The sequence below is a fragment of the Adiantum capillus-veneris genome, chromosome 26 (assembly GCF_014529385.1).
Source record: "Adiantum capillus-veneris isolate H3 chromosome 26, ASM1452938v2, whole genome shotgun sequence".
Classification (NCBI taxonomy): Eukaryota; Viridiplantae; Streptophyta; class Polypodiopsida; order Polypodiales; family Pteridaceae; genus Adiantum; species Adiantum capillus-veneris.
The window spans coordinates 85,859,699-85,885,417 of record NC_140956.1 but is presented as its reverse complement, the minus strand read 5'-3'; the positions used below and the strand labels follow the sequence as shown (position 1 = coordinate 85,885,417).

Genomic DNA, 25,719 nt, shown 5'->3' with positions numbered 1-25,719 from the left:
AGTCATGCGGTACGAGGATCAAAGATGCCTGGGTATGTTTTTGCTCGAGCTGCGCAGACACAGAGAGAGCCTAATGAGAGGAGAGGCTAGCTAGTCTCAGAGACAGATCACAGACTTCTTTAGAGCTGCCACTGGACACCCGTAGGAGTTACTACCACAACAGAGCTTGTCGCATCACACGAGAGGCACACTGATCGACCGAGCGACTGAGCTGGGGAGATCCAGACGCCCACGACTGCGGAGGACGACACAGCATCGACGGAGGCTACATCAGAGGATTCGGATCACTTTGGCTCGACATGCACGACGCCCGGTCAAACTACTGACCATGGAGGAGATTGATGAGATCTGCCAGCGACCGATGCTGGATCTCCTGTGATCTAGCTATCCCAGCTAGCTGTTTAGCTACCTAGTTGACACCTAGCAGTTCAAGATTCCATAGTATTTTATTTTGTCATTTCGTCATTCCTGTCATTTTCGTCATTTTTGTCATCTTGTTACTCTGACTTTGTATCATGTCCACCACATTGTAACTTTTTGGTCTCATAGGTCACTTTGGCCTTTTGAAGACGCTAATATAACATTAACATTTTATTTCTCTCTCTCTCTCAATGGCGTAACCAGCCAGGGCGGGCAGCAGGTTCTGTATGGGGCGCGCGTCCTCTCTCTGTGCGCGCAGGTCTGCTGATGTCCTCCTCCTAGCAGCGCGCACTGGCGTAGGGTTACAGCAGGCAACGCGCGCAAGTCTGGGGAGTGAGCAGTACAGGGGAAGGGCAGCGTAGCGAAGACGCACACTGTAGCAACACACAGCAGTGCACAGTCTGCTGCGAGCAGCATGATTGTGTAGTTGCAGAGGCAGGCAGGCACCAGGCGGGGCGAGCAACATTGTCTAAGCAAGCAGTCCCTCTTGCTGGCCTACGCAGGAACCTGCAAATTTTTACACAGTGACCAAAAAGCTTATACAACAAAGGGGTTCCCTTTAGTCCAATGTATAGAATTCAAGTAGAAAACATCATCAGTGCGGCAGTGAACAAAATAAAGAAAGATGCAGATAACGCAGTAAATACAATAAACCGGCAACTCCTTGAAAAAATAATATACCTTCACAAGTTCAGAATAGTCTAAACTCACGAATTATAAGAGGGAATAAAGCACTCATAAAACTATAAAAGCAAGGGACACACAAAAAGAAAAGAAAAACAAAAACAAACAAACAAACTAACTAAATCACTTTGTTTGCTACGAAACAAAACTAGATAAAACAAAACATTATTAACTTAAAAATGTTTTTAGAAAAGGCATGTGTAAAAAGAAGTTGACGCAACTTACTTGGCTTAAAACAAGTACTCAACTTTAAGCAAAAAAAGGATAAGACATCTTAAAAACTTAATCCTAGAAATCAAACTTCAACAACTTATAACGGAACACATTCTTAAGTCCTCGGGTAAGCTAAATATGAAATCGAAAAATGAATACTACTACAAACCTACGAAGAGCAAAGAACCAAACTTGACAATATGTGATCTCAACTTCACTGCTTGTCCAAACAGGAAGAATAAGATTATCACCTTTATCATGCATAGCTTGGACAACAGCTATGACATCCCTACTCACGTCGTCAGTGCCCAAGAGTAGGTGCAGGTTTATATAGAGGCCATTCATGCTTTGAACGTACTCTACAAAACCAACGAGCTGAGTTTCTATCACCCTCCGGAGGTGATGGGCATACTCAGCCATGATAAAGGCTAGCAATTGTCAAGCTATAGTGAAAATACTAGAAGCGCTAAAGATCAAAACAACAACATAAGGTGTTATTAAGTCAAACAATAAGTGGGCTTTTTAGCTCCCCACTTCTATTGAATTTACTACTGATTATCTTGAACATTCCAAAGGAAGAAACACTAAAAATAAACTTACTACGATGCAAAAATGAACGAACTTTTTTAATGATTCTTTTGAATGAGTATCCTTTTTCAACTAGTAAAGAAATAAGATGGCAAGATTGAACAACAAAAGTAGATTTACTAGAACAAAGACGAGAAAATCTAAATAGTTGAGAGCAAATGACACCATACTTAGCTAAAAGAGAAATGTTCGAAGAAATGTGAGGCATGCGGATGATTTTTAGATTGGCATATTCTGGTTCAAGGCGCTTATCATAGATATCTACTTCTAATCCCAAGGGAGTCTGAAAAATCTTAAGGTCTAAAAAGGCACAACAATCACTATTTGTGGTACAGTTAAGTTCACAAAACTCCTTGGGATAAATTCCTCCGCCCACAGAACTCGAATTCAAGTACATAAAATCTTGAAAAGAAGGAACGTCAGGGACAAAAAGATCATCTACAAAGCGTCTTACATTGCATAACTTGTGCAAAAATATTGGGCAAGTGTTAGCAAGGACAAGACGCTCCATAAAATCAAACTCATAAGTAAAAAGATAGAAATTAGCAAGAAAAACAGCACAATTGGTGCCCATAGGGATACCAATTGTTTGCTTGAAAAGAGAGTCGCCGATGGTTATATATAAATTGTCCAAAAGAAAATCTAACCAAGATATGATGTCAATGTCATCTACAATCCTCGTGAATCTCTTTCTTCCTTTGTCTACATCTACATTCTTATTTTTCAGCCATAAGAAGTCAAAGTTCAACGCTGACTTTTCTACTAGCAATGCCTTGTACCTATCCTTCTCAAGCTTGTACGCAAAAACTTTTGAAATAAGAGACTTGACTCTAAATTTAAGGTCCTCCAAATTTAGCTTTGTGTATAGCGTTGTAAAGTCAAAAGTTTGGAGACATAAAGGAGAAGATTTCTCCTTAAGGCTTCTTGAAGAGTTCAAAAACTTTAAAACAAGAATCACGCCTACTGAATCATTTAAAATCCAACTTGAATCGGTAGGTACGTCTGCTTCCTTTAGCATATTATTCCACAATTCATTTACGCTAGGTAAAATGGCTTTGAAACAATAACTAAGCCATTTGGAAACCTCGGTCAAAGAGGTGTTACAAGAAGCAGCTATAAATCTAGGCTTTATAGGGTTCTTGTGGAACTTCCAAACGGTATATAAAAAAGGTAATTTAGGCTGGCACTTGAACCAAAAGACTTACAAAAGTCTTGATGTTTCAAGATAACCTCTTGCATTGAAAGATCACAATCACTGTAAGTCTGAGAGTTTACTTCACCTAACAAGCATTCTAAATAGAACTTTTTGCACGTAACAACAAAGTTATTAGAGCACTTATCTACATAAGAGATTACAAAATCACGATGAAATTTCCTAAGAGCATCACGATCAGAAGAAGATAAGCTATTCCTTCCTGAAGAAATGTTCCGAGAGCAAAATGCTAATTTCAAAGAAGCTTTCTTGAGGATTGCAGACTTCCAATGGGTAAAAATACCTTGAACTCCTAAAGACTCCTCAAACTTTACTACGAAACTAGAAATTCCTTTTTCTATGGCTTTGAGAAGGCAAGAGTCGTTTGAAGAAGGGAGCCTATATTTAGTACCTCTTGAGATAAAGATCTTTCAAGGAATCTGAAGGAAGGATAGAACAATCGGCAGTAACTACATGACCCAAAGCTCCATTTACGTAAGAAGAAAAGGCAGATTTACTACAACGGCAATCAATACTTGAGATTGCAAGCCTCTCTTGCTTTTTAAGATTACGTCCTATGTCACTATAGTTAAAAGCTTTTTGTCCTAAAGTTTTCACATATTTGAAAGCTACGACAGGATGGTTCCATACCTTTCTCACACAAGGAGCGAGAGCATCCAAAGCTTCTTGAGATCTCAAAATAGAGCTTAATCCAATCTTGTCTAAGTCAAGGGAGGTAAAGATAGTTATCAACAAATCTTTCTTTCCAACCAAGGGATTTTTCAGACTAGGACATTTGGACTTCAAAAATTTGCCTAACAGTACTCGAAGTTGAGTACTATGAGACTCTCTTAGCTCCAAATCTTCATACGAGTAGTTCTCAAGGGTATACAAGAGCTTAAATAGGATCCTTATATTATACCTTTCAAATATTTTATAAGAAAAAGAACCCAATTCCATGGCTCTAGATAGGTAAATCAATCTCCGTTTGAAATCTCTATAAGCAAAAATTCTATGGTTAGAAGGGTCATCACTCTCAATTCTAGAGATTGAAGCCCTAGGGAGACCTTGTACTCTACTAGAAATAGTGTTGTGCAAAACAACTGAATTGATTTCAGGGATAGAAGGCGGATCTGAACGAGAACCTTTAGGAATCCAAGTTCTTTTAAACCGACTTGAAGGGAGAACTAACTCGGGTTTGGGATGCCTTCGCCAAAGCATAGGTTTCTTATGGTAAATTGTCTTATTTTTACGTAAAGAAGACTTTCCTTCCAAGTTGAAACCTTTAGGGAAAAAAGTATCCAAGGTTCTCATCCAAAACAACTCTCGAGGCCACGCTGATTTATAGAACTCTTTAGAGTTTCTAAAATTACCTTCTCTGTGCTCAATGGGAAAACAACAGAAAGACTCAAACCCATGTTTTGCTATTGACGCATACAAGGGTTTCACACTTTCACGTACGGTGCTCTTACTTTGAACTTTTCTTGCTTCTCTTACATGTTCCTGAAAACAAACAAAAGTTGTTCGAAAGGTTTGGCCAACATACATAATAGAACTATCGTGAATATTATAAATAACATAAATAACTTGAAAGGTATGAACCGGACTTAGAGGACGATCCACCGCAAGATGTTTTTTCCTTAAACGCCTCAAACGATTGAGGGCTTTTATGGAAGAACTTGTGTAATGAGTACTAACTAAGACATTCTTAAAAGAAGCCCAACGAATAGGACCATCACCAAAACATGCAAATTCTTCAAATTAGACTTAGCTAAAAACTTAAATCTTTCTTGATACAGATTATGACTACTTCTAGCTACTGAAAAGAAAGAAGGGTCGAAAAGACGTACTTGAGAGTCATCAACATTGCTGGTTGAAGCTGAAGAAGAAGTAAAAGTGTTTTTCATTTTTGTAGTAAGGTCAGTGTTTCAGATCAACGCCCGCCTCAAGGCTAAAGATCCTAAGGCTAGATTGGTGCTAGCCACACCCCTCATTTGTATAGCAAGGTTGCTGCCAAGCAGTGAGGTCCTTAAATAAGGCTGCTTGCTACACTCAAAAGATCATCGACAATAGCGTGCAATCGAGTGCCCATGATCCTTTGCTAGAATCACTACTCAACCTCTCCTCTCACAAGAGATATTTCATGAAACCGCACAAGAAACCCTTGATCCAAAGGACCCAAATTAAGATGTTATTTTTATTTTTTAAGAGATTTAAGAGAAAAACATTATTTATTAAAAACATGCAATCTACAAAGTTAGATTTATAACTTTCTCACTACAACAACCACACACACACACACACACACAATCAAAAGCAAAAAACAACAAATAGATAAATCAAGACAAATTAAAAAATAAAAGACATAACACTCAAACAAACCAAAATCAAGACGAAAAGAAGCTCTACACAATAAATCAGGATACAACCAAAATTACAAAAAGACCCATTACTTATAAAAAAAGTTTATTTAAACCAAGGAATAAAGATAATACACACATAAAATCACATCGACACACACATGAGTATAAGATCCGTAGCTGTTGAAAAAACAAGGAAACTAGAGTTGGAATGTAACATACTGAGGTCACAGACGGAAACGCAGGACACGATTATTCATGACTTGAAAACTAAGATGGATGAATGTAGCAAGCTGGGGTTGATTTTATCAGATGTTGGAAAGCAGGATGACATTGCAGAATTGAAAATTGAAGTGAAGTGGAGAAATGTAAAACATTGAGGTCAGAGGTCGAGAAGCATGTTGACATTATAGCACGACTGAAACTGGAAATGGGGAAATGTACAACTTTGGGGTCTACGCATGATGAGACTACAGCAAAACTGTATAGTAAAATCACAGAGATGCATCAGTTTTCGAAGCTAGAAGAAAGTGAAATACGTCCCAACATAGTAGAGGAGATCTCTAAAATTAAAGAGAAGATGCAACAACTCCAAGTTGAAGAGGGGAAGAAGTCAGCGGAGACCACTACTTGTGGAAATGATTAAAAAGACACAAACAAATGGATACAGGTGGTTAAGAATGGGAAAGATCAGCTGGGGACCGCCTCACCGACATCATTGATTAACACCACCCTTGAAGAGGAACAGAGACGGAGAGTTAGGGCACTGCATGTGAGGGTGACAAGCCTTAAGCAAAGTAAAAATGTAGAAGAAGATACCCAGGTGTTATGCAGACTCATGGCTATCACCAACCCTAAACATACAGGTGCTTGGAGAGTTGGGAAAAGAAGTGTCAATGCCAATAATGAAGGCACCTCGAAAGAGGCTGCTCTAATCTTACGTTTTCCCACTTTGGAGGCTAGGAAGGAGTTCATTATGATGAGGAAAACCCTCAAAGGGACAGGTATCATGCAGGAATGTATGCCACGCATCTTGGCCGCCAGGAAGGAAGGAAAGTTATTTCTCTACAGGGGAGGGAAGGTCATCATTTTGGACCAACCCTCCAAATGACGGTTTGAGACCTATGCGACCAAACTTAAAATATCAGCTTGGAACTGTAATGGGTCTCTTCGACTTGATGTAGTGCCTTTGAGGACAGCTTCAGAGACGGAGACATTCACATTCACTGAGGCGTGCCATTGTTGACAAAGGTATTACTGCGTCCGGCAAGGCTCAGTAGCTTACTATGAGCTCTCGGGGTGAGTTGATTGGCTTGTTGAATGTCTGGGTGGGAGGCAGTCACAGTACAGTCTCAGGTAGTGAGCTTGCAGCATGGGAGAGACTATGTATGTCTTTGAGGTTGTCTGATGTATGGCAGCACGAGCCTTTAGCGACGGCAGGGAAGCTTGGATTTCTCCCACTTCAATGGACACCTGGGAGGTGCCAAACTTTTGCGCATTGACCGATTTTATCATAGAGGCCCTAGAACTATTCTGACATGCTCCTCTTCAGAACACACGCCAGTTCTTTTGGTAATTGAGGAAGAGGGGGAGGTGAGCCAGCACTCACTCTTGGAGTTTGCTTTTGGATGAGAGCTTGTCAAGGACAGAGAAGGAGATTTGGCACGGAGCAATGAGCACTTGGAAAGAGTTTGTTGGAGCCCCTTCATGGCTTTTCGACATTCTCAACTTAACAAGCACAAGCCTTTTAAATCACTACCTGAAGGAGCACAATGTTTTTAAATGTACCAAACAACTTAAGCAACACTTAAGCTAAACCAATACAACCTTCAATTTAGAGCAAGGCGTTGCTAGCTAGTTCTTTTCATAGGGAGGAGTATACATCAAAGAAAAACATGCACAAAGGCAATGTTCCAGACAAATAATTATGTCAAGATTGCTTTTTGTGCTTTGCAGCGGAGAAAATTTTAAAGAATGACACCTATTCTTTAAACTTTTACACAACTTTTACGAATTTTAGGTGGAGTAATTCCTTTTTTCTTGCTCTCAAAGAGGATGGTTGAGTTTCTAAACGGCATAATGGCAAGCTGACACACATTCCTTGTAAAGAAAGCAAAAAGAATTACCTCAATTATAATTGGCTTTCCATCTTTCATGGCCTTCTTTAGATCGCCATTCAGTCCTGCATACCAAACCATAGAAATCCATTCATCTTTTGCAGTCCAACTTGTGGAATAAGGCTAGATGTATCAAAAGATGATTAAAGGAAGGTGGAAGGCTTAAACCTTTTCTTAATATCCTGCACTCACGTGCAAATTCTGTAACAAGGTCTTCCTGGGATTCAAATTCGCGTTCCCAAATTGGTTCCGCAGGAAGGGGAGCACTATGAAGAAAAGAATTCAAAAACAATCATGCACTGCCAAAACATTCTTTCCTGATTCCTAACAAGCAGCTGCAAGAAACAGTATAAAACACAAAAAGCTGTAGATAATAAAGCTGGCAGAGGCATAGAGATACATGGAAATCATATTCCTACATGAGTGTGTGACCCCTAGTAAGCAATAATGACTGATTTCCAAACCTTCAGTCAGCAATGCATTCAAAGCAACTAAGGATGGACGATGAGAAAGAAAGTGCATTTGTTTTCATGAAGCTGCAGCACCCTGCTAACAAAGTAAATTCTACCTAATCATATATCCTCTAGAAAAGGGTCACTTGGTGGTCCCATCCAAAGAGATTTTTCCTGCCCGATTCTTGACACACCCTTCTGTTCTTTAAAAAAACAGATCGACCAGGTTGATGTGGATTTACAACTAATTCCACAGCATCAGGAGAGCTCAAAAGTATGGAGAACACTTTCTGTTCAGACTCCAGAGGAGTGCCGTGATCGGGCCATCCTCAACAGCCTTGGCCTGTACCCAAGATCTGGACTGACACGATCCTTATCCAGGAAACATGTACACAGTACAATGGATTATCTCAAAAGGTCCCTAATACTTACGCCCCTCATCCACAATTCCACTCTCTCCTCTCGCTGCAGATGATTGTGCTTATCTGACCTTTTCCCTTGCTTGTCATGTATTAACAAGCCTCCTCCCTTCCCCATCCGTAGTCATCAGAGATATCAATTTAGCTGAGAGACATCAGAGACCCGTTCCTCAGCCATCTCCATATGAGATTAATCTATACGTTTCTTTGAAGGCGCTTACTTCACCAGTGGCCCTTCCTCTATATTATTCAGTTGTGACAGAATTCCCTCGGTCAAAAGGCACTAGCCAACATTCTAGACAGACAACCAGGATACGACAAAATTCCATGTGACACCAGGCGTCTCTAAAATATCATTCAGTTCCAGAAAAAGCTTCCCTTTACGTACTCATTTTTGAAAACAAGAGAGCTTTCTTTGCTAGTCTCAAGGAGAATAATACCAGCTTTTCATGGATCTATATTCCATACAGTCAAGATATTAGTTAATGCCATTCATAAAAATATTTTATTTGAACCATCTGTGAACTTTATAATTATGATTCAGTATCATCAGTCAAACAATTGGTTTTATACAAAAATGAGTATGACGGAGTACATCTTATCACACATTTGGTTCTATACAAGACCTTAAATTTGTTCAAGCCTTCCTACATCTTATGGCACAATTCAAAATAGAGATACTTCCATTTCTATCCATCCTCTCTTAGAAATCATGCTTTGCATTTTTCCAACAACAAAAGCATGGTTTAATTGGCAAACCACATGATCTCAGCATCCACTGAATGATATCGTATAAAACAATGGGTCCAATGTTTGGTAAGCTATGACTAATGGCTGCTGGCTCCTGGACAACACTCAAAACAGTTTCACCAAAAGAACTATGCTAAGAATTCTACCAAAAGATGAAAGACAAAGATGGAAAACATTAGGTTGGTGTGTAACTCAATCAACGCACACATAGGGACCAACTCAAGCCACACAGCAGCCATGGGACTCTGACAGCTTAAAAGATGTCCCCCAAAAGATTTATTCCATAGTAGTAATCATTCAGAGTAGGGATTAAAAAAGGATGTATTCCAATCCTGTTTAATTCTCCACTGTGAGTGATTGATGGTATCACTTAACTGAACACTGCCAGCTACATATGGAACTAGAGATATCATCACCAGGTATACATCTTTGGGAATATAAACATTGTTGAAGCAAGAATAATGTATGTTGGTAATCTGCACGTATTAAGCTTACATGAGTGATGATTAAATGTCAACACAACCACAGAGTCCATTGTACCCTGACAAGAGCCTCAAAATAATGTGTCTCAAACAAATTTATGGTACGCAAGGGCATGCTTTACATTTGAATCCAAAAAAAATACCTTCTAGAGAGATTATTTAACTCTAAATTCAACTCAGAAAATTTTTCCGAGACAAAAATAGTCCATGATAGTCTAACTTGGCATCACTTAGATTCCGTGTACGTACAAGTTTACTCATGAATTTTTGAAACCCAACTGTGCAAACAGTACAGAGAAGGCAAAAGGCTTACTCTGTTGATGTGCGTATTAATTCGTAAACAATATCTGTCTGCATAACACCACAATGATGACTAATTAAAAGTGGCACCATACATTTTACGACAGCTCAACTACAATTTGCTTGGTATATAAACATAAGAGAGGATGCACTCAAAAACACAAGGTGCACCAAGGTGCGGGGTAGTACAAGGAGGATTCCATTGAGGGCAAACTGCAGCCCAGATTTTCTGGTAGAATGTCAGCTTGAAATTTGCACTAGGTATGAACTGTGAATTAAAAAAGATAGCCCAGATCCAAGTGTGTGCTAACTCTCTAGTCTATGCAGCAGTTAGCTCACACATGTTGTCCGGAGAAACTAAGAAGATTCTGTGCGAACACATAGGTTTTAGCAGTGGAAACAAACTAGGTTTTTCAAGGAGATGTCTAAAGTCAGAACCATGGAGACCTACACTTACGTAAACCTCAAGCTGAATGAGCAGGATATGCTATAACTGCTACAAAGGAGCCAAAACAAGAAGAGTTTGCCAAAGGTAAAGGTTGTAGGGCAACAAAATGTGGGCCGCAACATTGGAGGGTCAAACAGCAGCAATAAGAGAGTAACGTCTGAAAACATCTCTTTTACCATACTTAAGATATGCAAGATGAAGAGAACAATAAAGCACTTTGCACATGTCATATCGGAATAAATGCCTGAAGTAACAAGCATCTTAAGCGCACCTGCAGAACATTTGGCAGATTAAGCCTCTGTGCAAGTTGTGTGGCAACAGTTGATTTGCCTACACATGCAGTTCCACAGACCAGAATCACCAAAGGCACTCTTCGATGATGAAACCTGAACAATGAATAAGCTAATTCAACGTTACATGCGAGATAACCTGTAAGACAATGAAGAAACATCAAAGGAAAAGAAAAACTGAATTACAAAGAAAGTTCCCTCGGGTCATAGCATAAACTTTCCCCTTTCAAGATATAACATGCAGTGTTTTTACGTAACTCAGACCTTGCGGACTCTATAACCATATTAAAAAGCAATACAATAAGAAGAAAAGACTAAGGTTTTGCTGCAAGATAAAGTGAGGTGGCTAGTAAGAAAAACATTTCAACAAGTTTGCTACCTCACTTGGCGATAAACTCCATACCACGACTAAAACAATTGCACAGTAGTCAAATCAAGAACAGACAGAAAAAGGTTAATGAAGCAAGGCAAACTCAATAGTTTGTTGTGTTTGTTTTGAAAAAGAGGATAAAAACAAAAACAATAGGCAGCACTTGAAAATGATTTAGTGAAAAGAGACTGGCAAAATAAATGAGATAATCTTATTTGAATGAAATTTTGAACCAAAAACTCAACTTTTTGGACATTCACAACAAATACAAGACAGCGCAACATCTTGATTCCTACATTTGAACTTTAAATACAACAGAGACATAAGAGGAAAAAACACCAGAATCCTTAAATTTTAAAACAAGCTAAAGACTAAAATGCAATTCTACAATGTAACAACCTGCAAAGAAGCAATACATAACCAAATTGAACACAAACTTAGAAGAAAACCTGACAACATTCGACCTTAACTTCAATGCCTGTCTAAACAGGAAAAATAAGATCATCACCTTCATTACGCATATCTTGGACAACAGCTACGACATCCCTACTCACCTCATCAGGGCCCAAGAGTAGATGCAGGTTTGTATACAATTAGGTGAGGTTCACAGTTACAACATACTCTACATAACCAATGAACTGAGTTTCTGGCACACTCCGCAGGTATGATGTTCTTTTAATACAAAAGATACCATATTTTTGCAAAGAGCCGATCCAGATTTTTAAGTTTCTTGAGAACAAAGAAAGTACGGGCTCTCAGCATCAATAAAATTATTGAAACTTGATTGACACTCATACTTCTCTTAGGAAAAGGAAATTAACAGTCATTAACCTGCAAAATGCTTGCCATTAGGTTGCAAGTTGATGTCTGGCTTATTTTCTTACTTCATATAGGTATTTTTTTAATTAAAAGAGAATTTGTGTGCTAGAAGCGAAAAAAGCACCTGGTCATCATTTTGTATCTATTTATGTACTCCTCCCCATAACCACGCCTCTCCATAAGCTTTTGAACACCTCAGTACAAAAAGAACGAACTTTTTCTAGAGAAGGCTTTTTGCATGGCAATTGTCACTGTATTAAAAAAAAGAGGATTGTCATAAAGACTAGCAAAGTTTGTCTCACCTTAAAAAGATTAGCTTCCAAGTCAGACTGTGATCTGCAGGAAAGGAACAAAATGGTCACATTTAGAAGGAAAGTCTAATGTTTGAAAACGTTGATTCAACAGAGACCACCTTTTGACAAGGCCATGAATACATACACATCAAACAGGCTATTATCAATCAATAGCTTCTTCAGCTCCAAAGATATTTTGATAGCAACATGGTTAGGAATCTGCAAACACATTGCCGTCATTAGAGTCTGAGTGACCTTTAAATATCATAATCACTACAGCTGAGTATCATCTCTGCACTCTTTCACGCTTCGCCCCAGCTAGTCATTCCCAGAGCCTCTGCCAAGCGACTCCCAAAAACAGGCCGCCCTTCCAAAAGCTACTGGATGTGTCTGTGTGTGTGCATGATCAAAATCAAGAACCCGTTTTCTGCATGTAATCTTCTTGTCTAGTGTTCACGCGTGCTTTTTGGCTGTGATAACTACGCTATATGATAGCACTACTTTTCTGCTGCTCTCTGGGCGGCCACTTGGCACATGACAGTAACACATTTCAGATCAGATAAGTACCAGTCATAAGAAGGCAGTTTGGAAGAGTATGTTTCCAGCAAAGATGCAAGGTTCTATGGAATCAGGTCACAACAGCAGCGCAAGCCTCATCAAAGAGTGGCCATCAGCCAGAAGCCAGCAGGCCTAAATCGTCAGCACGAGATCCGATCACGCAGTAGAGACGGAAAAATCAATCTCAGATATGGAAGAGAAGAAAAAAAGAAGCAAAAGAAGAAGAAGAAGAAGAAGATGAATGATATAGCTAGGCACACAACTTCATGTATTGGTTATCTGTCACCATGGAAAGTACAATGATTGGGCATATACACGATGCCATTTCCCCCAAGAAGGCGTAGAAGAATTTGGTCTCACGAGATATGACCGACAATAAGGCAAGGAAGCTGCAGTTGAAGACACCGCTCAACACTATGAAGAAAATGGGTATGTCAATGGATGATTATGCTTTGAATATTAAGGACATACGTGAGTCCCTTCCATCAATTGTTGTCATGATTGTGAAGAACGGAGTCAACCTGCAGATACCCGACTGAGGGGCATAAACCCTAGAAGCAATCGAAGCAGGAGAAGTTCTCACCAACTTATAGATCCTCGCCGAGTGGGGCAACTTAAAAATAAAGTCCTGTCAACTTATAGGACCCCGTCCGATGGGGCCCAAGTGTCTAGAGCTAGTGAAAATAAAGCACCCCCACACACAACGGACTAGCAGCTTTTTAATCGATGCTTTTGGACCATATGTTTTTAGAACTTGATGCTTTTCATGTAAATTGCTTTTAGAGTCCAAGGGCCTGTAAGTATGACCCATGGGCTCTCACTCTGGTAGTTTACCTACGGGAGATGTAGAGCAGATGTAGAGCAGAGCCAAGGGAGTTATACCATATTAAAGAAATATAAAGAAATATCAAAAGGGGCGCCAAGGTTTGGGGCCAATGCTCTCTTGGGGTGGAACACCGCCACTCTATGCCTCATGTGTCATGCACTCTCTCTCTTTTTCAATTCAGTTGTTATTTGAAGTGCTTAAAGTTGTTTAATCTGTTCTTTTCCATTGGCACGTGATGCCCATTCCCATTATATAGGGTTAGGATTTCTGTGTCGAGGTCATAGACGCATCTGATCCATGCGTACGTTTGACCAGTCATAGACTCACTCTCCTTAGAAAGGTGGTCCATGACAATCTCTTGATCAAAGCCAAAATGATCTATAATGTGAACAGTTCTCCCTAAGTGGTGTCTACATTTGTGATCACTTGCATAGCATTACGACATTTGAGTGACCTTCCGGTTTGGAGCGAACTTGATTGAATTTTGCAGAATCCGGCCGAGCCAAGGGCCTAAAACCTAGAGAAAGAAGAAGCACAAACTTATGATTCCTGCCGAGGGCATCAGTTATTTTAAAAGGTAACAAAATAAGAAGAACTGCAGTTTTACCAACTTATAAAGTTCCGTCGAGGGGGACCTGAGAAAATTATAAGGGATCTAAAGATGAAAGTTGCACAAAGGCTGCCACGTGGCATCTTGTACGGACCCCCGCCAATTACGCTGACTGTTGTACGGAATTCCACAATTTGCGTTGAACTAATATGTGGCACAGCTGTACAGAATTCAGCATTTTTAGCTGGCTGAATTGAGCAGTTCCAGCCTTTAGGAGTAGATGTTTTTAGAGTAGAAGCTTTTTGGGGCTCTGTTTTTAGCATCCCTTGTATTCTATGTAAGTGCCCCATGGGCTAGTCCTTAAGGCATCTGGACACAGAGCTTGAAGAGCTGGACCCATCGGAAGTTGTACGATCTTGAAGTTAATACAGAAATACCGAAAGGGGCGTCAATCTTTGGGGCCAATGCGTCTAGGCTCGCAACTCTGCCAGGCTGTGTCATCTCTCTCAATTTTTCAAGTGCTTTTGAAGTATTAGACGTAGGAAATTTTAAGAGGTGAGAAAGTGGAAACATGCAAATACTAAAATGAGTTCCATTCATAAACACTACAAACTTGCATACATATAAGCCTCATATATAGGCTTTGAGGTGACCAGCCATTGGCTAGAAGCATTACACCACTTTCCTATTGGAACAGATAATCATTTCATCCATCCTAGACGACTAGAGGGGTTTCCCACAAGAGCCACCAGTTGGGCTCACCCCAACAAATGCCCCCTTAAGACAAACTTGGGGCTGTTGTAAAGATTTCATGTTTGTATCATCTAGGTGTAGTACATGATTCATCATGGTGGTTCTCATAACGGATTCATCACTCATGGTTCAATAGCACTCATCCTATGCTCACAAGGTAGACCTAAAGTAGTTCAACTTCATATCATTCATTTATAATCTGAGGGTTGAATGTTTCTTACGTCTCTTTATGCTTGAAAGAAATACTCAGTAGGTGTAACTCCCTACAAAAAATTCGCCCTTTAAGAGCTAGTGCTAGCTTGGAGATTAGGGACTTGGACAGCATGTGGATGCCCGTTTAGTCAAAGCTTGAAGGTTGGACTGTGGTGACAAGGAGAAATATCTCCTTTCAGCATGTGAAAAACGCTTTCAATTGAGCACTCAAAGCAAATGCCTTTCGGGGCAGACTTACCGTGGGAAGGGGGCGAATGCAAAACCTTCCAAAATTTGTTAGGAGGCTAGGGGTGTGAGGGATTTGACGATAGGCTCATGTCATCATTGCAGGTGCAAGACGAGAGCTGATCCAGGCGTAGCAGCTGCGAGGGGAGGTGAGAACGAGCTTGCAAAATGAGCTAGAAATGATGGTTGATGGTGGTTCACCAGAGTGCAGGAAGGTGGCAGCACACGAGGGTGAAGGAGTTGTAGCGGCTGTTGACGGGTAGCAATCGAGGGCTGCATTGTTGATGGGCAGCTACGAGCACGCAAGGGGTTCCAACTATGCAGAAGGCGCGGATGTGCAGGTCGGCATTCAATGATCGACAAAACACGAAGTAGATTGGCCGAGCCCTTTAATTAGATGATGATGCTACTATACGACGATGCTCCACGCACTGTGTGATAGGTAATAGCGCAGTAATGACTAGCTGAGCAGAATATCCGATTTGAAGAAGTTGAAGGTTTGATGATTTGCGTGGAGCCGATGAATGGTCCAGGGAAAAAAAAAACTTGCTACGGTGGTTGTAAGGATTCTAGGTGCTAATCCTTAATTAAGTACTTAAACTCGTGATTAAGACTTAAGAAACTTGAACTGAACTCAAAAACAAGACTCAGAAGACTGTGTTTGATTGGTTGAATGACTGATACAAGGGCTCCTTATATAGGAGACGAAAAGACACAAATGAAAAGACACCTCTCTTGGTGAAGAGACATGACTTTAGACGTAAAGACACATCCTTTCCGTGAAGAGCTGCAACCATTGGGCGAAGAGTCGCACCCGTAGAGCGAAGAGGTGTGACCAGTCGTCGAAGGAGTGTGGCTTTTGGCGAAGAGACACGTCTCTTGGGCGAAGGGGTGTGACCATCCAAACGTAAAGGTCCTCCTTGGCATGGCACTTCGCGTATCTGCAACTAGGAGTAGATGTATTGCTGCTAACATAGTCACAATCATGACATTCCCTCCCATTTAAAATGAGAGCCCGTGTCAAAGAAATGACTTCTGATATTGATAGAACTCTAGAAAAGCATTGAATCTTCGAAAATCTTCAATTTCTGAGTTATTAAAAACCTTTGTCTTGAACCTTTGCTTCTTGCGAAACCTTGTTGCTTTGACTGCATGTTTTATTCAAAAACTTTTTAGAGGAATCTGGCATAATCAAGTTGATTGGAACAAGAGGTTGATCTTCAAAATTCTTCATGCAATGTAAGACTTCTGGTTCAAAATCTTCCAGTAACTGCGAAATATTTGGGGAAGAGGAAATCTTCTCAAGGTACTCTTCAGATGGGATAACTTCAACTTTATGAATCACTCAAGAGGATTTTGGCTTGAGACTATAATTATCTTCCAATAATGAATCCCAAAATTCTTCAGAATCATCTTCAGGAACCGTCACTTCATGACTTGCAATTGGCATATCATCATCTAGCAAAGAATCAAAGAAAGCATAGCCATCTTCAGACTCGAAATCTGCAACTATTTCCTTATCTTTGTCTGGTAACGAAGTATCACTTGGAAAAACTTCTTGCTTGAAATCATCTTTGTCTTCATCAATTGATTCACGAGAAGTTAATGAATTCAAAAATTCATCAATTAGAATTTCTACATCTGCATCGGAGATCATATTCTCTTCATAATTCACTGTAATCATGTTGTTTGACTAGTATACGTGAGGCTTGAATCACTCTTTCCGCATGAGAAAGCCCGTTTAAAGTCAATTCACGTCCATTTTTGAGCAAATTGATAGTATGTCCTCGAAAGCTAATTGTTGGATCATATTGAAATGACCAATGCTGACCAAGAATCATGTCATAATAAGATAGAGGCATGACTTCAAAATCCAATTGATCTGCATAAGTTTGAATCTCAAAAAACAATTGTCGAACTGTCAAAATTCAAAATTGATCCGTCTGCTAATTCCACATCATATAAGTGAGATGTCTTCTGAGTTGGTAAACCAAGCTGTTGAACTATTTGAGTGCTGACGAAATTATTCGAGCATCTGCTGTCCACCAAAATATTGATGGAGCGACCATTGATAGTTCCAAGAAGGCTCAAAACTTGCTTTGAAAGAGGCTCCAAAACTCAAGAATTGCACTGAGCATGTTTCATAAGAATAGCCGTATCCTCTGAGACACAAATCGTATTGACCACAGATTTTCCTTTATCCTTAGCAGAATCTGGTTGTTCAGCATTCGATGATGTTTCCGCGTTGAAATTTCTTTTCGAATTAGACGGATTTGGTTTCTTTGGACATTAATACCATCTATGGTCACCACCACAAATTGTACATAATCCTTCCTTTTGACGGAGAGCCTTACTGAGTATTGGAATGCCGATCTTGAGAAAAATCACGTCCTTTACCACGATCAAGTGGAGGAACATTTGAAGAAGATCTGCTTTGAGATTGTCGATCTTGAGAATAGAACCTTGAAGTTGAATAAGGTTGCGTTGCTTGCTATCTGAACTGAGACTGATGTTACTGACTTTGGCTAAAGCGGTCTCTGCGATCGCACTGTGAAAAGCGAGCATTGTTTGAAGATCTGTCACCAGTGGAAAAATTCCGTGTAGGGCGCCGATTATCGCCAAGACGCTGCACATCGTCCAAGGTGGTAGGGTTGTATTTGTGCACATCGTCCCTTCAGGTTGGCTTCGAATCCGTCGATAAAGCTGTGAAGTTTATCGGAGGGACTAAGGGTCTCTATCTCCAGAATTAGCTTTTGAAACTCTGTGATATACGCAGCCAACGAACCTGTCTGGCTCAGGCGGCGAAGAGAGGATCGGGCATGAAAATCCGCATTGGCAGGTTCGAACGCCTTGCGAATAGCATGCCGGACTTTATCCCAAGAAGGTGTGTGTTTACCATCAGCAACCCGTCGTTGCCACCAAAGAAATGTTGTATCCCCAAGTAGAGAACTAGCAAGTGCAACTTTTTTACTCTCAACCAAGTCTGTGTTGGACAAGTAGACCTCCATTTTGAATAGCCATTGGTCCAGCACGCGCTTGTCGCGGTGACCAGTGTATGGTTCCGACAGTTTAACATCAAGCTTCTTCTTCTGTGCAGCATGAAAAATTTTGTGAAGTAATTGAAGTTCGCAATTGTCTACCTCTTCAGTTGGATCTGGTTCGTTTGGTTCGTCCACTGAAGCTTCGGAAGAACGTGTGGAAGATGTTGCATAGTAGTCCGAGAAACAGCAGGCGACTTCGAGAAGTGTTTTGCGTCTGTATCTCATCCAAGCAAGTGTGAAGTGATGTGAGGCTTAAGGAAAGTGTGGCCATCTACTCCTTGATAAGAGTAAGGGCATCGTCCGATTGACCACCTCCGTCCTGAGAATTCAGCATGGTTACGCCTCAGAGGGAACTCTCGAACAGGTGCAAGTTCTAGGACAGGTACTTCCGGAGCGGAAACTATGTTTAAAACGGGTTCCGACTCTGAAAAAGGCTTTGGAAAAACACGAACACTTTGTGTGTAGAGGGGTATACTCATAATTCTTCTGTGGTATCTCGTCTATGTACGAGAAGTAAGGGTAGGTGTAGGAAGTCCGTCGTCAGCCATCGTGCGCACACAATGAGGCTACCAGAAGCTTTGGCGCTGCAAAAATGCAAGACATTTGAACTGGCTAGCAGAGAGCACCCACGCTGCAAATAGGCCATCGCTAGAGTGTTTGGGGTAATTTTTTAATGGTTTTAAATTGAGGTCATTGTGATAAGGTAAAATTGTGTTGCTGTCATCGTAAAAACGGCCCAGCGTAAGAAATTCCCACGTGCCAGCGTAAGAAATTCCCAGCGTGGAAATTGATGCCAGTGTAAGAAATTTAGCCAGCCAGTGTAAAGATTTTGCAGCGTTTTGTTTACTGCTCCCGCTTGGGTAATAAGCTGCCGCTTGGGTGGTTTTGGTGGCCCTGGGTGAAGCGTTGCTTGGAGCATGTGGCGCTTGGCAACGGATGCGACGCAAGGAGTCATCAACGAAAGGGTGCAATTCAGCCAGCTTTCGGAATTTCTGCCAAAGGGTACTCAAATGAACAGGTAGACATTGGAGCTTGAAAAGGCACAGTCTTTCGCATTGACCCATGTAGCGTCACACTTGCACATAGCCATACTGCTGTCTCTGATCTTGTATAATACTAGACCATAAGTAACTTTGGGTTACCTCATGTCGAGATGTGCGTGTACCACCACCTTTCTTCTGCTTCCATGTAACTCTGGGAAGGGTGGGAGAGGGTAGCGGCGATAGTGAGAGGCTCACAACCTTCGGGTTCCGAGAAAAAAATTTGCTCTGATACCACTATAAGGATTCTAGGTGCTAATCCTTAATTAAGTACTTAAACTCATGATTAAGACTTAAGAAACTTGAAATGAACTCAAAAACAAGACTCGGAAGACTCTGTGTTTGATTGATTGAATGATTGATACAAGGGCTCCTTATATACGAGACGAAAAGACACAAATAAAAAGAGACGTCTCTTGGTGAAGAGACATGACTTTAGACGTAAAGACACATCCTTTCGGAAAGAGCTGCAACCATTGGGCAAAGAGTCGCACCCGTAGAGCGAAGGGGTGTGACCAATCGTCGAAGAGTGTGGGTTTTGGCGAAGAGACACGTCTCTTGGGCGAAGGGGTGTGACCATCCAAGCACACGGGTCCTCCTTGGCATGGCACTTCGAGTATCTACAACTAGGAGTAGATGTGTTGTTGTTAACATAGTCACAATCGTGACAGCGATTGAGGTCGAGCAGAGAGCAGAGCCTTGGGCAAGGATGAGAACAAGCAACATCCGCAACCTTGGCAAGGATGAGACAAGTGGGTAAGGTCTAACGTGTAGCGCTATCCTTGCTTGATTGATTAATGCCTCAACTTGCCACGGCTTACTATAGTAATTTGACTTTGTGCTTGGCTTTTTGGTTGGCTATTATTAAAAAAGGAACTCGTGCTTGGGATAGCTCTAGGATAACAACTAAAAAACCAGGATGGTGCCCACATGGCTCTGATAACAGCTGTAGGAAATTTTAAGGGGTGAGAAAGTCGAAATATGCAAATACTAAATTGAACTCCATTCATAAAACACTACAAACTTGCATACATGTAAGCCTCATATATAGACTTTGAGGCGAACGGCCATTGGCTAGAAGCATTGCACCACTTTCCTATTGGTCCAGCTAATCATTTCATCCATCCTAGACGACTAGAGGGGTTTCCCACAAGAGCCACTAGTTGGGCTCACCCCAACATTAGAGTATTTCTTAGTGTGAAGTTTGCAGTTATCTCTGTGTTTCTGTTCGATCACTCGCCGGAAGTGATTACAATGGTATCAAAGCTTCAGGCGTGTGCTTTTCTGAAAGCATACCGGTCCTACCAAAGAGCAAACAGTGCAAGATGACACTTTCAGACTTTATAGAAATTTTTTATCAAAGAATCTTTGTGGCCCTGGCCCAGACTTATTAGCCACTCCCACCCTTAGTCCATCACCCATCGGGTGCGCTCCCATCTTAAGAGGCATAAGCCATAAAGAACCCAAGATCCTATCGACATGGACGGAGCACCGGGAGATCAAACTGTTGAAGGAGGAAATCCACAAAGCCCATCCACCCAGAGGCTCTTGACGAGAAACATGCCTAGTATGTGGTACCGCAATTGGTATATTTAGCAGAGCAACAATTAGAAGCCCTCCACAATTATTTGGGCTCTCTAAATCCTCTTGTGGCCCCAGTTGTCCCTCAACAGACCTCCCACATACACCCTCTTGTACCCAAAATCCAATTGTGGCCTCTTCCCGACAGAGTTCTAGTGATGTCTCTCAGTTTTTAGGAGACATCTATAAGCAGATGGCTTCACGAGAACGTTCCCATGCTATCACAAATCCTCTACCCCCTTGACCCTCACCTTATACTCCTCCTCCACCACCACCCACTGCTCCACTCCCACCTACATACACGAAAAATGGGCAACATCACCATTATTACTACTATTCTACGCTTCCGACAACGGACGTTGATCTCAAACCATTTAAAGATGGGGGTGCTACAGCAAAGTTTTTTGTATTCTCAGGCATTCAAGATGCTCATAATGCTCTCAAATCTTTATAACAGTTCGACGTTCTGTTCAGTAATGGAAACTTTATCAAAGAATCAAAGTTGCTCAGAGTATGATGCTCTCCTTCACTCTCGTGATAGAGAGATCTTGCTCACCCATAGAGATAAGTAGATTAAACTGGCTATGGAGTTTCAAGGCAAATCTATAACCGTTGTATCTACTTTTTTTGCCAAGAAATTAATAAAATGACCTCTTTCTACTTACATGATCTCTGCCAATTCTTCCTCTTCCCCTGCATATGTTCCCTTCTCTCCTCTTGATCAAGGTCACCTTGAATTTTTACGAAGATACCCTGCCTGTTTTGAGGAACCCTCGCATAGGGAATTGACCTCAAAGAGACTTGAAGATCATTTCCCCTCATCCCAGGGTCTTCGCCTCCCAATAGACCAGCTTACAGACACAATAAAGCACAACAAGATGAAATCTTTAGTCAAGTCTTTGAATTATTGAACAAGGAATATATACAACCTAGCTTCTCCACTTACTGCTCTCTAGTTCTCTTAGTACAAAAGAAGGATGGTTCATGGCAAATATGTATTGACTACAATGCCTTGAACAAGATCACCATCAAAAATCGTTTCCCTATACCCCGTATCGCCGATATTTTGGACCGGCTTCAGGGCGCTTCTTGTTTCAGTCGTATCGACATGAAGAGTGGCTACCATCAGATTCTCATTCACCCAACCGATATATCAAAGACAGCTTTTTGTATCGCTTTTGGCCTTTAAAAATTTTTGGTCATGCCTTTTGGATTGACAAATGCCCCCACCACCATCAAATGAATGATGGAGCGTATTTTCAGGAAACATCGAGATGATGATGTGGCACCTGTACGGATGCCTGTGTTTTGCGCTGACAGTGCCACGCGGCAGATAGTACAGACCTTCATAATTCGCGATACTGGCTGCTGACGTGGCAGCTGTATGGATTTCCTCAAATTACGCTGGCTGATTTTCAGCGTGTGCTTTTGGACCCATATGCTTTTGAGTTTGAAGCTTTTCATGTAACTGCTTTTGAAGGCCAAGGGCCTTTAGATATGACCCATGGGCTCTCACTCTGGCAATTTACCCGCGGGGGATGCAAAGCAAAGCCATGGGAGTTGTACCTGGTTGATACTAAAAGGGGCACTAGGGTTTGTAGCCAGTGCTCTCTTGGGGTGGTACTCCGCCACTCCCCGTCCCATGTGTCCTGCATCTCTTTCAGTTCAGTTGTTAGTTGAAGTGCTTCAAGTTGTTCAGACTCTACTTTTCCGTTGGCACGTGGTGCCCGTCCCGTTATAACAACCCTCGGCATTGACACATTTTTCTATTGGCCTACTCTTCGTAAATATGTCAACAGGTATGTCTCTCAATGCATCACTTGTCAGAGAGTGAAGTACAACCGTCAGAAAGCTTCCAGGTTCTTATATCCTCTTCATGTTCGTACTCGACCTTGGAAAAGCATTGCCATGGACTTCATCTTCGATTTGCCAACTACATCTGTCAAAAGCTGCTGATGTGTCAAGCCAATGAAGGACGGAGCCAACCTACAAATCCCGGCCGAGGGGCCTAAATCCTAGAAGCAGCAGGAGGAGCAAAAGCAGTAGAAGAAGTTTTACCAACTTGCAAAGTCTTACTGAGTGGCCTATTTTTTAAAGAGGAGTTCCCACCAACTTATGGGACCCCGTCCGATGGGGCCCAAGTGTCTAGAGCTAATTAAAATAAAGTACCTGCCTCCTGCTCCCACGACATGCGCATTCGCCCCCCCCTCCCCGCTTTCCCTCTCGCTTGCACTGCCCCAGCTTGCCTCCCTCGCGCTACCCCTGCCAAGCCCCCCCCCCGTGTTGCCTCACGCTGCCCCCGCCTGCACATCTCGCCCGCTGCCCCTTCGCTTGCATTGCCTCCCGCCCGCCTCAGCCTCCTCGCCCGCTGCCCTCCCACCTGTGCCGTCTCCACCCACTCCCTTTTCTCCTCATCCACTCCCTCCTCTTCTCTGTTTGGCCGGATATCGTCAATGGCTCCTCCGTTTCATCGACGAAATTCGCCCTAGCAGGAACACTTCTCGCCATCAATTGCAGTAGCAGACACAGATGGAAGCTCAAGCTCCACCTCAGAGGGACTCAGATGAAGCCCCCTTGCCCGACCCCGCCGAGCCCACCATCCGACTTGCTCTATCACTAGCAAAGCAAGCGAGCCTTGCAGCAAAGGTGGAGCACCTTCAAGCCACCTCTGTCATTTGCAAGATCGTTGACAGTCGACCTAGCAGAGGCAAGGTGCGTGACCTCCTTCAGCTCGTCTCCTAGCAGAGGTGGGAAAGATCATCGACATACAGCTTCTCGGGCGGGGATACTACCAGATTGAGTTTGAGACTCCCGAGATGGCTGCCAAGGTCATCTCGATAAGCCCGTTGGCCATCTGAGCGGTCAAGCTCATTTTCGACAGTGGCACCATGGTTTCGACCCAGCTTCAGATGTTCTTGTCAAGGAAGCAAATCTGCCTAATTCGGTTTGCTTCCCCGGCCTGAGGAGAGAGTACCTCCCGCTTCTTTCCAGGATTGCTTTTGAGATCGGGACGGTCTTGGAGACCCTGAGCACGGCAGCCTCGGTGGCTGCCAAGGCTGCAGATATTCCCATAGTACGTGTTCTGATGCGCAACAGACACGCCTTCCCGAAGGTAGTCCTTCTACCTAGGGTGAGTGGTGGGTGGCTACGCCAAAGTGGAGTATTCGGGACTCCCGAACTAGTGCTTCACTTGCAGACAGATGGGCCATGTAGCGAAGGCATGTCCTCGCGGGAGATCTCAACCCGCATCGCATGCTCAGTCCCCCAAAGGCTGAACATGCTCATCAGACAAGTACCCAAGACACACAAGCTAGCACTTCGACATAGGCCAACGACCAACCGATGGCCGTCGTCGACAAGGAAGGGCTCACCACACCGCCGTCCCCCCTTTTGGCATTGGGTTCTCAGAGAGAACCGTTTCGACCCTTTGCAGCAGGAATCCTATTAGAAGTCCCCCCTCCACCTCAGCTTCGCGGCCACCACCCCCTCCGCCTTTTGACTCCTCCCCCCTGTCTCCACCTTCCCCCCCGTCTCCCGCTCCCCCGCTAGGCCCTCAGCCTCATCACCCAACCCATCCCACACCCCTCCTCCGACACACGGGACAAAACACTCATCCACAACTCGACGCTCTCTTGGAAGTGCTTTCGCTACGAGCCGAATGGCTCGAGAGGGATAGTCCTACTTGAGGACGCCACTTCTGGTACAGGTCTCTCCTTTTGCATCAATCCCCCATGGGCTGACCAGTTTTGACATTGGCCGACGGTTGGATTTTCTTTGACTACAGCTTCACCCGATTCCTCCGTGACCCATCTCTTGACCTTGAGGCAGCTTGCTTCCAAGTCCACGTCCTCTTTCTAGCAACCAGAGGCAACGAGGCTTTAGATACAGTGGTAGGCTTCTCCTTTCCACTGTGTGGCACGGATCACACTAAGTGGACCTTACGCACAGTTCTTGATTGGCTCTAGGTCCAGGCTCTAGAATTCTCACATCACACAGGGGACCTAGGGGTGACAGATTTGATACAAACACTTTGGCCTCTCCCCAAGTTCAGTTCGACACCACCGGATGCAACAGGATGTAGGCACATTGTGGTTCACTTTTTTGCAGACACTTAGAGCCCTCCTTGCTATGTATTTGTAGATAAGGATGCTTGGACAGAGAATGTTGCCCTACGGATTGCATGCTCTGCTTGGGCCTGGGTGGGGCAATCACTTCAGACACGCCTATCTAGAGGTCGCTCGGATGCGGATTACTCCCCATCCAAGCCGGCCTCAAAGATAGCGAGGTTGATTGTTGTTGCAGCATTGGTCTTTTCATACTGATCCCATGAGGATTGTCTCATGGAATGTGCACGGTTTAAATGGGCCCCAGTTTTAGCATCAAAGGGGCCGCTTGGGTCAGGAGCTTCAAAGATGCCTTGTGGGTGGTATTCTTATGCTTCAGGAGCACCATCTTTGTGAGAGCTACATTCGGTGATGTGGTCAGATTTTACATGGCCTTTATGAGACCTTTTGGTCAGCTACTTTTAGGCCTGCACGCATCCAAGGAGGTGTATATGACTATTGCGGACTCACGGCAACAAGCCATTGTGGGCAGAGGTATTATTGTGCCACGCAGTGCCCACTGGATTACTATGCACGTTCATGGTTGCCTCGTGGGCTTCCTGAACATCTTGCGCCCAATTGGGCAAGTGCACGAGCTAAGTTTGGTCACATATTGTAGAGTCTTTGTCGCA

General features: G+C 42.6%; 1 protein-coding gene across 9 annotated transcripts in view; it reads right to left on the bottom strand.

Moving 5' to 3' along the window:
* Positions 1–25,719, bottom strand: part of LOC147423775 (P-loop containing nucleoside triphosphate hydrolases superfamily protein) — a 140,296-nt gene that overhangs the window by 84,574 nt on the left and 30,003 nt on the right. For 8 of the 9 annotated variants that reach the window (XR_015186604.1, XM_086501672.1, XM_086501671.1 and 5 more), the window contains exons 3-9: positions 12,343–12,416; positions 12,207–12,240; positions 12,029–12,087; positions 10,697–10,811; positions 9,991–10,028; positions 7,743–7,840; positions 7,584–7,639 (exon numbers count right to left, since the gene is read on the bottom strand). Coding sequence is in view for 8 of the 9 variants with exons in the window: in XM_086501672.1 (XP_086357798.1) it covers positions 7,584–7,639; positions 7,743–7,840; positions 9,991–10,028; positions 10,697–10,811; positions 12,029–12,087; positions 12,207–12,240; positions 12,343–12,416 (474 nt within the window). In the remaining variant the exon portion in view is untranslated. Of the gene's footprint in view, positions 1–7,583; positions 7,640–7,742; positions 7,841–9,990; positions 10,029–10,696; positions 10,812–12,028; positions 12,088–12,206; positions 12,241–12,316; positions 12,417–25,719 lie in introns of all 9 variants that reach the window. The other variant, XM_086501669.1, reaches the window with a different exon arrangement.